Source organism: Trichomycterus rosablanca, chromosome 5 (genome assembly GCF_030014385.1).
Source record: "Trichomycterus rosablanca isolate fTriRos1 chromosome 5, fTriRos1.hap1, whole genome shotgun sequence".
In the NCBI taxonomy this organism is placed as follows: domain Eukaryota; kingdom Metazoa; phylum Chordata; class Actinopteri; order Siluriformes; family Trichomycteridae; genus Trichomycterus; species Trichomycterus rosablanca.
In genome coordinates, this window is record NC_085992.1 from 50,600,125 (window position 1) to 50,615,509 (window position 15,385).

Consider the following 15,385-nt stretch of genomic DNA (forward strand, 5'->3'; position numbering starts at 1 on the left):
ACGGGACCTACAGGAGCTCCTGCCACAGTTGATGTCAAGGTTCATGCATATACCATCAGAAAGAGACTGCACACGTTTGATTTTCATGGGAGGAAACACTAAAGTTTGCCAGAGGACTTCTGGAACAATGTACGTTGGACAGATGAATCCAAAGTTGAATTATTTGGGCACAGTAACAGAAGACATGTTTGAGCACAAGAACCTCATACCAGCTGTGAAGCACGGAGGTGGAAATGTGATGGTTTGGAGCTGCTTTGCAGCAGCAGGGCCTGGCAAGCGCTCCATTATAGAATCCACGATGAATTCTTCACTGTATCAGAGGGTGCTCGAGGAAAATGTGAGACCATCTGTCCAAAACCTGAAGTGGTGGAGGTGGACCATGCAGCATGACCCAAACGACCCAAAACATTCCAGTAAATCCACCAAGGAATCAATCAAAAGAAAGAAACGGAGAGTTCTGGAATGGCCAAGTCAAAGCCCGGATCTTAATCCTACTGGGATGCTGTGGGGGGTGATTTGAAATGGGCTGTACATGCAAGAAACCCCTCAAACCTCGCACAGCTGAAGAAATCCAATTTCGTCTGCTGCAGGGCGTCCAGCCGACCGTTTTAGAATCTCGGCGCTGGTGTGCTAGTGATTTTGTTATATGTTCAGAACCCCAATTTCAAAATAAATTGAATCGCTTTGTGTATCATCGTAATCCACAGCTGTACTGGCAAATCGATGGATAAACTTCAAGATCTCAGCCAGTCCGAGTTGCAGGACCTGCTGGATAACTCGGAGCGGGTGGAGGCGATGGCGCTGGAGTCTGACGAGGTGAGATTTACAGCTCGTTCATACGGACAACAATGCCCTGTCCGTATCAAGTCCTAGAACGTATTTTCTCTCTTATTCATAGATCCAGAACATTCAGCTGGAAAGAGAAATGGCTCTGGCTTCCAACCGCAACCTGGCCGAACAGAACCTGGACGCCAAACCACAACTGGAGCGAGAAAAAGCGCGACTGGTGGAGAAGTATCACCAACTGGAGGAAGTGAGGGATCGCTACAAACAACACTGCACACTTAAAGGTAAAGCACTTGGTGTTCTAATAGACTCAGATCTCACCTCCCTTCACCAGCCATATCAAACCATCACCAAACAGCCTTATATTATCTTAAACATAGATCCAGAATCATCAAGGGTCTGGTGTCCCAGCAAGATCTAGAGAAGCTCATTCATGCTTTTATTTCCAGTAGGGTGGACTATTGTAATGGTCTTCTAACCGGACGTCCCAAAAAGACCATAACATTAGAACCACCTCCTTGTTTCTACACTCACTGTCCATGTTATCAGATCCACTTACCATATAGAAGCACTTTGTAGTTCAACAATTACTGACTGTAGTCCATCTGTTTCTCTGCATGCTTTGTTAGCCCCCTTTCATGCTGTTCTTCAATGGTCAGGACCCCCACAGGACCCCCACAGAGCAGGTATTATTTAGGTGGTGGATGATTCTCAGCACTGCAGTGACACTGACATGGTGGTGGTGTGTTAGTGTGTGTTGTGCTGGTATGAGTGGAGTGTTTAAACACCTCACTGTCACTGCTGGACTGAGAATAGTCCACCGACCAAATATATCCAGCCAACAGCGCCCCGTGGGCAGCGTCCCGTGACCACTGATGAAGGTCTAGAAGACGACCGACTCAAACAGCAGCAATAGATGAGCGATCGTCTCTGACTTTACATCTACAAGGTGGACCGACTAGGTAGGAGTGTCTAATAGAGTGGACAGTGAGTGGACACGGTGTTTAAAAACTCCAGCAGCGCTGCTGTGTCTGATCCACTCATACCAGCACAACACACACTAACACACCACCACCATGTCAGTGTCACTGCAGTGCTGAGAATGATCCACCACCTAAATAATACCTGCTCTGTGGGGGTCCTGTGGGGGACACAGTCAGTAATTGTAGAACTACAAATAAAATGGACAGTGAGTGTAGAAACAAGGAGGTGGTTTTAATGTTATGGCTGATCGGTGTACATTTTATCATTAGATATCATTTATCTCAGGAATGTTTGAATGCTTTTAATGTTTCCTTAGGTAAATAACTTTGAATTGCCACCGTGTATAAAAGGTGCTATACTAATAAACCTGCCCCGCCTAGTGTTGGTCATAGGAAATCCAAACTGGCCTCCTCAGTTCTGACCGCACCCTTAATAGTATTATTTCGAGATCACATGACCAGGCGTCAGCACCCCTGTGGAACACGGTGTGATGTAATTACTTAACCAGACTGTCCAGTTTCCTTACACGTCAGCGTCACGTGTGCTCTTATTCCCTCCAACCGGTTTTTCCCCTTCTTACGTCTGTTTCTCCATGATGTCACTGGGAATTAAATGGAATTTACTTCTCACCAGTCTTCATGTACTCGATCTGAGCTTTTTAAGGTGGTGCGTGGTAGATGCACGGGTGGAAAAAGCAGCCGAGCAGCAACAAAAGTGAGAGCAGAGCTGGAAAGTAGAATCTACATTGGTCGACGCATATTTTAAGTCGATGCGTCGTTTTTAAAACCATGCTTATAAATTATCCTTTTTAATTTCTACGACGTCTCCATTCATATAAGCGTTCGTATGATTCCCTCAGCACTACTCGCCGTGTGCAGGACCTCGGTCGTATCTGGTCCGGTCACTGGTTGGCTGCATTAAGCTCAGATTGTAGAGCTTTCAAAGTAAAGCTCCAAGTTTTCCAACCCAAATCATCAAAAGATGGTGATACTTAAAACTAGGGATGCATCGATACCATTTTTTCCCAACCGAGTACGAGTACGTGTATTTTTGTACTTGCCGATACCGATACCTATTTAGAATACCGTTTTTTTTTAAAACAAAAACACACGTGAGAAGTGACGAGAAGTTTAATGATACCACGTCCAAAAATGCACGTCAACAAGCAGCGAGTGATCAAAGTGTTTGTGCGCTGACGTGATGAAATCAAGGAGGAAAAATAAATGAATCTGAGTGGATTTGGCAACACGAGCAGCACGGATCGTTCTGTAGTGAGTTGGAGGTTAATAAATATTTTTGCAATGTCGGTGTTTTGTTGTTATGTTCTGTAGAGAACGATCAGGTCAGAAATACTGTAAAACGTGTGTGTGTGTGCTGATGTATTCTGATATAAACTATATTATCCCCCGGTCCCACCTGTTTACGCTCCTCTCCTGCGTTTCCCCTCGCACCGTATCCTGCGTTCTCATTGGCTGTTCGACGTGTCACTCGTTCCCAGTCGCACATCTCAGATCGGATATCTGACGTGCTAGAAAACTCGATCCGGTCGCCGAGCGAAAATCAGGGCAGAAATCGTGTGGTGTGAACCGGGCATAACGCAGCGACGTGCACTAGGCTCACGGTATCGGATGTTTAGTATCGGAGCCTCGTTTGCGAGTACGAGTACGAGTTAATGAGCGCGGTATCTGGCAAATACCCGACACCAGTATCGGTACTCATGCATCTCTAGTTAAAACTGGCACAAAACTAAAAGCTGGTTTGTTCACTGTGTAAAGCTTTGATGGTACCACAGCAGCACCGGCGCCATGTCGCACGTCTATATTGTTTCATTACGCTTCTTAATCGTGGAGATCTTGGAATACCGTATTCCTTAGCGAGTTCAGTCAGACCAAAAAGCTTCTCATGTGAATGCGCCGTAATGCCGAACACTCACCACTCTGTTTACACGGCTGAGAATGTGAAGTAAGTGTTGAGTGAATGTGGAGGTTAGAATCTGGGCTCATTCGTTAATGTCGTTACCGTACGTCGGACTTAATGAGACGTGGCTACATCTAACTATTTTATTTCTGCTGTAAGTTGAAGCACGTTGCTTTGTGTACGGAACACCATAAACACGTGCTGCACTTGAGAATGTGATAATATAAACATAAACCCTGTTTACATTTAGTTCTGTGTTATATTATTATGCCGTACAGTTTGTTGTTAAAATGAAAGAAGCTTAAATGAGATTGTTATTGTGAATATGAAGTATTTTAGAATACATTTAATGTGGTAAGAAATAAAGCCACGTTTATCTTGGATACATTCCAGAAAACATTAAATATTTAAATTATAAAGACATGATAAGATGTCTTGCCAGAAAATGACACATAATGTGCTAAACATGGCATTAAAATACAAATAAATAAATAAATATATAAAATAAATAGATGAATTCCATATTTATCAGGTCAAAATGATAAATGAAAAGCAAACATTATTGAATGTGATTAACCAATTGTTTGTTTTTCTTTTTAATATTAATAAAAGTGCTTTTTTTACTACCTACATGTACTTGATGTTCTGTTTTCTGCTCTCTGTAGATGGAATTATGGGACAGTCCTCTCCTGAGGGATTATTAGCCCGTCTACAGGTAGAGGGCGCCAACACAGAAGCAGAGTCAGAGGTGAGGAGGCACTAATGCCAGGTTCACACCACACGACTCGCACGGTGTTCAGGACGGCTGTACGGTTCACACTACACGACCGGATCTCTTGTAATCGGGAGTCTTTTAAATCGCTGTGGTTTTCACACTACACGACTGATCGGCGATAGGGGGTCACACGCTACACCGTCTATCACCTGGAGGAATCACAGGACGAGTCTGTCTGCTCTCCCAAACTACGTTCCGTCACGAAAACACACGCGAGAAGTGACGAGGGGTTTAACGACACCACGGCCAAAAACGCACGTCAACAATAATCGAGCAATAATCATTGTGGACATGAGCAGGCCTGTGGCATTGCTGCCTCATACACAGAAGGGTTTCATTAATATAAAAATGTATTAACAATTATTTACAATTTGAGCCCTGGTAGCCTGTATCTTATGCCTAGGGCTCTACTAAATTCACGGGAAAATGTCCTCAAAATCACAGATTGCACAGATTTTTAAAGAAAAGAGCCACATTTCACGGCCGTCATTGAATTACACGGCCTTATAAATTAAATAATAGAATAAATGGAAGCTACAATACACAGCACAGCTCCCTTAATGGTTGAATGTAAGTCTGTAAATTCCAAAAATTCTCATCCGTGTTTTTATGAATTAGGCAGCACTGGGTAGCACTGTCTCCTCACAGCAAGAAGGTCCTGGGTTCGATCCCCAGGCGGGGCGGTCCGGGTCCTTTCTGTGTGGAGTCTGCATGTTCTCCCCGTGTCCGCGTGGGTTTACTCCGGGTGCTCCGGTTTCCTCCCACGGTCCAAAGACGTGCAAGTGAGGTGAACTGGAGACACTAAATTGTCCATGACTGTGTCTGATATAACCTTGTGAACTGATGAATCTTGTGTAATGATTAACTACCGTCTCCTGTCATGAATGTAACCGAAGTGTAAAACATGACGTTAAAATCCTAATAAACAAACAAACGGGGCGTGAAATGAGCCGTTTCCCGCGTAATATGCAATTTACTGTGAAATTCAAACTTTAATGTGTGTGTTTAGCGATTTATTGTTTTTCATTCACGTATCGTTCGGGTGCCTCACGTTTACGGGTTAATCTGCACTATGAGGCGTCCTAGCGATCCTACGGCAATTCAGTTAGCAATCGGTCAGTCAAAACGTCCAAGGTGTGGAAGTAAAGCAGCTAAAAACACGACTCGGGTAACTGAGTCTGGAAAACTAACAACCCATTCTGTGGACACAAAGGAGAGGTCAAAACACGGAGGAGAATTTTCATATTTGAGACGGAACATGAAGCCTCGCACCGTCGCCGGATGTTCTAGGTTTATATTTAACCATTAAGGGAGCTGCGCCGTGTATCGTAGCTTAGTTCAATGACTGACAATAACCCACGTTAACATCCCTACTTCGCAACAGTGTGCACAAAACATTTTCATCCTAAACATTTGGGAATTGTTTTTTGTTTCGTCTTTATTTGTCATGTTTTAATATTCTACCTTTATTAGAAAGGCGCAGTTGTAGCCTAGTGGTTAACAGGGCTCTAGACTAAGTTTTTGCGCTGGTTGCACTGGTGCGCCTAACTTTTTTTCTTAGGTGCACCAGCACAAAAACTTTCGACCGCATCGCATTTAACACCTCAGTTTTACAGGTTCACTGTCCATATAGGCAATATTGACTTATAAATGATTAACTAACAATCTGGTCAACCAAATTGGTCGCACTCTAGAGCCCTGGTTAAGGTACTGGACTAGTACGTAGAAGGTTGTGGTTCAAGTCCCACCACTGCCAGGTTGCCACTGTTGGGCCCTTGAGCAAGGCTCTTAACCCTCAATTGCTTAGACTGTATACTGTCACAGTGCTGTAAGTCGCTGTGATTAAAAAAACGTCTGCTAAACGCCGAAAGTGTAAATTGTCCTCCTAAAATGGGACACGGTCGCGAGCCCTGGACAGTTCTGTCGATCATTCTGCCTGCATTCTCATATCTGCTCTCTCTTCCTCTCTCTCAGGTCCTAGCTGACGAGTTCCTCGAAGGTTCCTTGGCCTTGGACTCCTTCCTCGAGCGCTTCCACTCTCTCCGCTGCCTGGCCCACAAGCGGCGGGTCTGCGTGGAGAAGCTGCAGGAGACCCTGCGGCACAAGGGCCAAGGAGCCGCGGACCCCGGCGTGACGGCCCAGCCGGGCGCCCAGACGGACGCCGGACCGGTACCCCCGTGGCAGCATCAGCCGCCCCAACAACCGCCGCAGCAAAAACCCGGCGTGAGCGCCAACCCGCCCAACTGTGCGCCGCCGTACACGTCGTACCCGGCCCCTCCCCCCAGCCAGCCCTGTCCAGCCCCGGCGGCCGCACCCTCCAACCCCACCGGTGCGTTTCAGCCGTACTCGAATCAGGCCTCGGCTTTCCCGGCGTCCTCAGGCTACCCCGCTGTCCGACCTGGCTTCGTGCCTTCGTGCCCGTACCCCTCACAACCCGCATTCCCCTCCACCCAGGGGCCACCGTTCGGCCAGTTCGGTCCTTCCAACGCGCCCTACCCTAATCCGTATCCGTACTCGGGTTACGGGTACCCCATGGGCCCTCATATGCCATCTTCCCAATCACCTACGAGTAGGCCGATTTATAGGCCCGGGTTTGGGGTACCTCAGCCATACTCATGAACTTCAACTCCCCCCCCGTTTCACTAAGCCATTCTGTCTTTTTTCTTTCACCTGTCTGTCTGTCTGTCTGTCTGTCTGTGCCCCTTAAACACCAAAATACTGCTAATTACGAGCTTACTGTTCTGGATTTACATTCTAATTAACGGGATTAATTAACAAATCCCACTTATAATAGGGTACATTTTTGTGAGGTATAGGGATGCACTGTATGGGCAAAAGTATTGGGACACTTCATCTATTTCAGCCACTACAGTTGCTATCAGGTGTAGTAAATCACTCATATAAAGCAACCGTTTAGGGAAGGTCAGTGGTTAAAGTACTGGACTAGTACTCTAAAGGCTGCCGGTTTAAGCCCCATACTCTCGGAGTCGCCACTGTTGGACCCCCGAGCAAGGCCCTATAAACCCTCACTGGCTCAAATCCTATTCAGGCATAATTGTAAAACCCGTCTGGACGCTCCGGAATGAACCGGAACATCAACTGATGCTTTCTGGCCATACAGATGCTCTTATCATTTAAATGAATGGGCATAAATTCCCACAGACATAGTTCAAAGTCTAGTGGAAAGCCTTCTCAATAGAATGGTGGGTAGTACTGCCGCCTCAGAGCAAGAAACCCTTCTTCGGTTTCCTCCCACAGTCCAAAAACATGCAGTGAGGTGAACTGGAGATGCGTGAATGGAACCAAAGTGACGATAAAATCCTTATAAATAAATACATACAGGTCAGTCTGTTTAATAGCATTTGTTTTTGGAATGAGACGTCCAACAAGCTCATGGTCAGGTGTCCGAATACTTTTGCTCGGATAGTGTACTGTGGGAAGTCTGCCGCTATAATGACATTTGAAAAGAACTTGGAGTCAGATCATCACTCAGAATTGAGGCGCCTCAGCAGGAGCATTTTAAGGGATCTAAATATTTAGACACGCCCTCTTCTCGGGAGTGTAGAGAGATCGCTGGGTTTTCAGACCGACCCGTACTCGGTGCAGTGGTGTATCCGTTACAGATTGACCTCTGGTGAGGTTATTTAGATGATTAAAGCTGCGGTGTGTAATTTTTTATTAAGAAGACAGCTAGTCTAACACGATGACGTACTACGAGCCTTCAGTGACCAACCTTAGGTGCTACTCGGGTCCATTCCGCCTGTGTTACGTACACGGAAAGTGGTGCACCGGCTTTAAATCTGACCAGTCGTGCTCATGCTTATGTGCTCCTAACGTCCAGATGTAGAGCAGGTGCAGGTATGTTGTTGGGGCGGCTGGTCTTTGCCCCTTTAATATAATTCCCATCATTTGCTCATTTTAATTCTAATCAGTTTTATTGATTCATAACAGCACAGAACATTTGACTTATTATGTTATCACTGCTTCCATTTATCCTAAAAAAAACCTACATTTAGGTTAGTCAGTTTGTCCTCCGCTGTTGGTGGGTCCCTGATTGTAGGTGAGGAGGGTATTTTGCCGCTCACGCCTCCTCCGACTTGCGTGCAGCCCTTTGTGTAACCCTTTTTTACCCATGCATTCTGCACAGGCGCCTCTCTATCTGCCAATCAGGGTCCTTACACAGCGTTTGAAGACCCCGCCCACATAGACCGTGTCTGCTGCAGGCACTGCCGATCATGCCCGCTAGATGGCGCCCACCCGGTCGACCGGTGTATCCGGGAATATCCTAAATAACCTAAAATGTTAATACAAAGTCAAAATTTGGGAAGCGGGGCGGAGGTTCGCGTGGCTTTGCACGAGTTGCTTCCAGAATTCCAGAATTCCAAGAATTCCAAAAGTTAGGTCCTGAGACGTGGATCCGTCCACATAGGCTTGTCACAGGTAAACGTCATATTTGGTGGGACGATGGGGATTAAACCAGGCTCACTGGGGCTGTACGCCACACACACTACCGGCTACACTGAGAAAAATCGTTAATGTAGCAGTGATATCAATGACAAACTGAGAATAACCATGTTTATCTAGATTATGTATTATGCTTTAAATTAATGACTTGGCATTGGCAGCTTTTCTATACTTGGCATCTAAATTCTAGTTAGCATTTAGACATAACCTTTTCCCACTGAATTACCAGATGTGTAAGGGGTTTGTGTGTCTGTCCATCATTCAGTTCCGTCGTTTTTCCTCCCTCTGCTCTTTCCCCTCCTGACACTGAGATCTGAGATGTGTAGTTTGCTACCCCAAACGTTCGGTTCGAGGATCGCACACGATATTCGACGATGGGTTCGACCACGCGCCCATTTTTCTCTTCTGGACACGCCGCTCCACCCCGGACTGGATCCCGCCCCCCCCCCCCCCCGGCTGTTCCAGCATGTTTTTAGATCGTTAATAGTGACTCTGGTTTATAACTCATCCCTTTCTGTTCTGTTTATTTAAGTACGCACCACAACGTTGTTACACTACTACACTCGTTCATAAGCGTCTCGTAGGATCATCATGAACAGAAAAACCCTCTGAACTTTGTTCTTTCGCACCTTTACTTTACTTTACTTTACTATACTGAAGACAAACTGGTATGATTATCACATTTTCAGGTATATTTCGGTTTGGTAGCTGTTATTCACACACTGTTACGATGATCTGTAGTGAATACAAGAGTGCAAATCCGTCTTCGTTTCCCTTCGTCTGTCTGAAGAACCGATTCAATCCTGTTTTTACACTTTTTGGTTCACTTTACACCCTTTATTATTCAATATAGAATCGGAGATCGTTGGATTTGTGTAAACGGATACGACTAATAGTGTTAAATAAGGAGAACCATGTGAGATGAGAGTAATACAGACGTATCTTTATCTGCTATAGCACATTTCTCTGTATGGTAATCAAGGCAAACGTATATAACAGCACGTCTATGTGTTCTGTACCTGCTCTGAGAGTGAGAATGGTTGCAAAACTACACTTGCACTTGCTTGTTTCCGTGGGTCCCTAAACGTCTGAAATGGTGTTAGGCTTGTAATTGTATGTACCATTCTGCACTTTTTAAACTCTTTATTGAGAATTTTATAAACTAATAACATAAATTGTCTACATCATCACCTTCCGATGCATTTTTCTTCCGATTTATCGTAGTCAATCTGTCCTTCGCTGCTGGTAAAACCCTAATTGCAGTGCAGGAGGGTATATTGCTGCTCACGCCTCCTTCGACCCGCACACAGCCCTTAGCGGAACCCTTTTTTCACCCGTGCATTCTGCACAGGCGCCTCTCTATGTGCCAATCAGGGTCCTTACACGGCGTTGGAAGACCCCACCCACATAGCCTGGTCAAAAAATATTTTTGGTTGAGCGAGTCGTCACTGATGCGCCGCTGCTTTCACATCACCACCACATGAAAATCTTCTTCCCCTTAAAACTGCTCTGAGCGTCCACAAAGGTGTGATGGGTGAGTTTTACTGTCGACTGAACGACTTCACTCCCTACGGTTCGGAAACTCACTTTCAGTGTCACTACTACAGGGAAAGACTGGGGTGACTGGACTGCATCACTTCCCATCTTAAATAGCTCATTCTGAAGGATATATTTCTGCACTGCAGGGATTAATCTGTGCCCAAATCAGAGTTTTTATTATTCAAACAGGCTTTATGAGGGCGTGTGGGACGGTTATCTTCAGTGTGATGTCCTTAAATGAGTGACACCAGTTTAAAGTGTCACATCTAGCAAGTGATTTTGTTATTAGACAGTGGTGTAAACCAGCGCTCCCCAACCTTTTTTGCACCACGGACCGGTTTCAAATAAAATATAATTTCCCAGACCCCCAGGAGTGGGGGGGATTTAAAATAGAACAACTGTACTACTCTCAAATGAGCTGCAATGAGACGCCGCTCCCACCTAGGGGTGATTGGAGGCAATAACACCTGTAAAAAAAGTAGCGTTTTCACTGCTGATGTAGCGATCTGTATTTATTCTTTCTGTGCGGGCCGGTAATAAATGACTGGTACCGGTCCACTGTAAACTACAGCCTAATAACTGTGACTAAGCCTAGGCTTCGGAGCCTTTTAGCACAGAGTCATGGTTATAAAATATGCCTGTAAATATAATAATTAAACCTAAAATTCTGCTTGTTTGAACCCCCGACCAGTGAACTGGCTGGTTAGCTCGCCAGCTTGTTCACAATTTATTAATGTGACGTTCATAAAATCACTTAAAAATTATGTTGAATAAATTGCAAGAAATGTAAGGAAGTCTTTCATGCTAAAAATCTACTTATTATTAAAACCGATCACTGAGAATTCTAAAAGGCAAAAGCTAGAAGGTCATTTAACAGTGCATAATATCATTAAACGATATTTTTGGCAGGACTTTTGGCGTACTGTTCACTACATAGTGATAAAGCACTAACGCGGTGGGTGGGACACTAATTTGGCGTACTGTATTTTGGGACGAGACCCTGGGCATTTACTGTTACTGGAGGATTTGAGAGTGCTTCAAAGAGTCATAAGCTTAAAAATAATGAGTTATTATTTAGTATTATTTATTCTTATTTACAAATGCTATTGAGATGATATTAAATGACCTGTTCTGTTCAGAGGCAGTTTCAGGGTACAAACCTGTTACATCTAGCAGACGCTTTTTTTAGCAGACTGTCACACGCCCCTCCGACACGTGTGCAGTAGCCGACTGCATCTTTTCACCTGCACGAGGCAAGTTCATATGCGGATCAGCCTTGTGCACGGAGAGCCGCACACTCAATCCCAGCTCTGGTGTGCTAGTGTGTTTTACCGCTGCGCCACCTGAGCTGCAGCAGACGCTTTTATCCAAAGTGACTCCTGTACAGTGACTATACTGTCCAAGCAATTGAGGGTTAAGGGCCTTGCTCAAGGGCCCAACAGTGTCAACCTGGCAGTGATGGGGTTTGAACCAGCGACCTTTCGATTACTAGTCCTGTACCTTAACCACTCGGGTACAACTCGACACACACGTTCATCACTTAGTCCAGTCTAACGATGACAATCACCGTACATGATCTGTACTGTTACTGACCAGAGCGTTCGGCCAATCTGGTTTCATCTCCAGCTGAATGAAATATAAAAGAGTTTTATTTAAATATAAGATAATTTGATTTGATCCCTGTACGTTTAAAAAGGTATTTACTGTTGCAATCATGAGAAATCAGTAAAAGCATTGAACCGTATTGTTTTATACACCGATCAGCCATAACATTAAAACCACCTCCTTGTTTCTATACTCACTGTCCATTTTATCAGCTCCACTTACCATATAGAAGCACTTTGTAGTTCTACAGTTACTGACTGTAGTCCATCTGTTTCTCTACATGCTTTGTTACCCCCCTTTCACCCTGTTCTTCAATGGTCAGGACCCCCACAGGACCACCACAGAGCAGGTATTATTTAGGTGGTGGATCATTCTCAGCACTGCAGTGACACTGACATGGTGGGTGAGTGGATCAGACACAGCAGCGCTGCTGGAGTTTTTAAACACCGTGTCCATGCACTGTCCACTCTATTAGACACTCCTACCTGGTTGGTCCACCTTGTAGATGTAAAGTCAGAGACGATCGCTCATCTATTGCTGCTGTTTTAGTCGCTCGTCTTCTAGACCTTCATCAGTGGTCACAGGACGCTGCCCACGGGGCGCTGTTGGCTGGATATTTTTGGTTGGTGGACTATTCTCAGTCCAGCAGCGCTGCTGTGTCTGATCCACTCATACCAGCACAACACACACTAAAACACCACCACCATGTCAGTGTCACTGCAGTGCTGAGAATGATTCACCACCTAAATAATACCTGCTCTGTGGGGGTCCTGACCATTGAAGAACAGCATGAAAGGGGGGTAACAAAGCATGCAGAGAAACAGATGGACTACAGTCAGTAATTGTAGAACTACAAAGTGCTTCTATATGGTAAGTGGAGCTGATAAAATGGACAGTGAGTGTAGAAACAAGGAGGTGGTTTTAATGTTATGGCTGATCAGTGTATAATTTCCCTTTAATTTGCTGTTGTTGTGTTGTTTATAGTTTACGTCCCGTCGTATGTGTGTATTTATGTTCTGCTTCTGAACTCTTTACTCGCACCGCAAACCATCGACACTATACGGTGCGTCCGGCAAAGGAATGCCCCCGTATCTGCACCAGGCTTGTAAATAGAGTAAAAAACAAAGGTGATGGGTGAAAGGTGAAATTAAACCTGACTGTTAATCATGATTAAAATGTTTGGGAGTGGCTTTGAAAAGAAAAATGATATATAGAGAATTTTATAGAGCTGAAGCAGCGCTGAGAGTTTGTAGTTAGTGCTCACGTATTCCTTATTTTATTTAGGCGGATCATTTTTACTGCACATTTCATGTTTAAGATGTTACAAACATGATTAGAACAGGAGAACTGAATAAACGGAGCCACGGCGATGGTTTCATGGTATGGACGTACCTTATGCATTTACGTTTCCTCTCGTTTATAATAACGATGGTTGATTGATTATGGTTGGCGGATCCGAGGTGAATCCAGGCTGTATTTCTCTTTACGTATGTGGCGTTCACGTGTTGACTGGAATGATCATCTCGGTTCATGTTTCCACTCCATACAAACAGCTTTAGTATGAACAGCGCAGGACCTGAGGGCCGAGAGCCGACCAACCGCTCGGGGTACTGAGGCACCCCCCCCCCCCCCCCCCCCTCCTAATCATGCCTCAGTGCACTTTTATTATTGAGTTGATAATCAGTATGTAAGACTCAGGTTTGGCGCTAAACCCCGTCGTCTCTGGCCCATCCTCAGGACCTGGGGTGTGGGAGAAATTCGGCATAGGGAAATAATTCGGTCGCACATGAATGGTAATGACTGTCCTGTTCAGTGTAACATGTTTATTTTTATTTTCTTTAGTGTGACGATTAAACACTGAAGTTGATCAATTAAACTGTTGTGTGTTTGTCTCTGTATTTAATACAGTATATATATAGTATATTTCTCATGATCTTCCATCCCTCAGACGTCGCCGCATCAAGAACCTCCACTCAACACTAGCTGATATAACCACATGGGTGAGGGATTAGTTTATCAAACCTTTATCAAGCTCTACAATACAGAGTTACTGCACTAATCATACTTAACACTTTACTGTGCAAAAAAAGAAGCCTTATGTTAACCATGTACAGAAGCGGCGTCGACTTCTCTGGGCTCGGAGGCATCTAGGATGGACCATCACACAGTGGAAACGTGTATTGGGGTCAGATCAAAAGACCAAAGATGAAAAGGATCCAGACTGTAATCAGCAACAAGTCCAAAAGCCAGGGTCTGTCCTGGTATGGGGGTGTCAGTACCAGGGTGTGTCATGGTATGGGGTGTGTCAGTACCAGGGTCTGTCATGGTATGGGGGTGTGTCAGTACCAGGGTCTGTCATGGTATGGGGGCGTGTCAGTACCAGGGTCTGTCATGGTATGGGGGTGTGTCAGTACCAGAGTCTGTCATGGTATGGGGGCGTGTCAGTACCAGGGTCTGTCATGGTATGGGGGTGTGTCAGTACCAGGGTCTGTCATGGTATGGGGTGTGTCAGTACCAGGGTCTGTCATGGTATGGGGGTGTGTCAGTACCAGGGTCTGTCATGGTATGGGGTGTGTCAGTACCAGGGTCTGTCATGGTATGGGGCGTGTCAGTACCAGGGTCTGTCATGGTATGGGGGTGTGTCAGTACCAGGGTCTGTCATGGTATGGGGGTGTGTCAGTACCAGGGTCTGTCATGGTATGGGGCGTGTCAGTACCAGGGTCTGTCATGGTATGGGGTGTGTTAGTACCAGGGTCTGTCATGGTATGGGGGTGTGTCAGTACCAGGGTCTGTCATGGTATGGGGCGTGTCAGTACCAGGGTCTGTCATGGTATGGGGTGTGTCAGTACCAGGGTCTGTCATGGTATGGGGGTGTGTCAGTACCAGGGTCTGTCATGGTATGGGGCGTGTCAGTACCAGGGTCTGTCATGGTATGGGGGGTGTCAGTACCAGGGTGTGTCATGGTATGGGGCGTGTCAGTACCAGGGTCTGTCATGGTATGGGGTGTGTTAGTACCAGGGTCTGTCATGGTATGGGGGTGTGTCAGTACCAGGGTCTGTCATGGTGTGGGGGTGTCAGTACCAGGGTGTGTCATGGTATGGGGCGTGTCAGTACCAGGGTCTGTCATGGTATGGGGTGTGTTAGTACCAGGGTCTGTCATGGTATGGGGGTGTGTCAGTACCAGGGTCTGTCCTGGTATGGGGGTGTCAGTACCAGGGTGTGTCATGGTATGGGGCGTGTCAGTACCAGGGTCTGTCATGGTATGGGGTGTGTTAGTACCAGGGTCTGTCATGGTATGGGGGTGTGTCAGTACCA

At 45.6% G+C, this 15,385-nt stretch overlaps 1 protein-coding gene across 1 annotated transcript; it reads left to right on the forward strand.

Annotated features, from left to right (window-relative positions):
- Positions 1-708: 708 nt before the first annotated feature.
- vps37c (VPS37C subunit of ESCRT-I) lies at positions 709-10,116 on the forward strand. The gene is made up of 4 exons (XM_062996305.1): positions 709-816; positions 899-1,070; positions 4,353-4,435; positions 6,437-10,116. The coding sequence occupies exons 1-4, from the start codon at positions 724-726 to the stop codon at positions 7,079-7,081; spliced, it is 993 nt and encodes a 330-aa protein (XP_062852375.1). The 5' UTR covers positions 709-723; the 3' UTR covers positions 7,082-10,116.
- Positions 10,117-15,385: the final 5,269 nt, after the last annotated feature.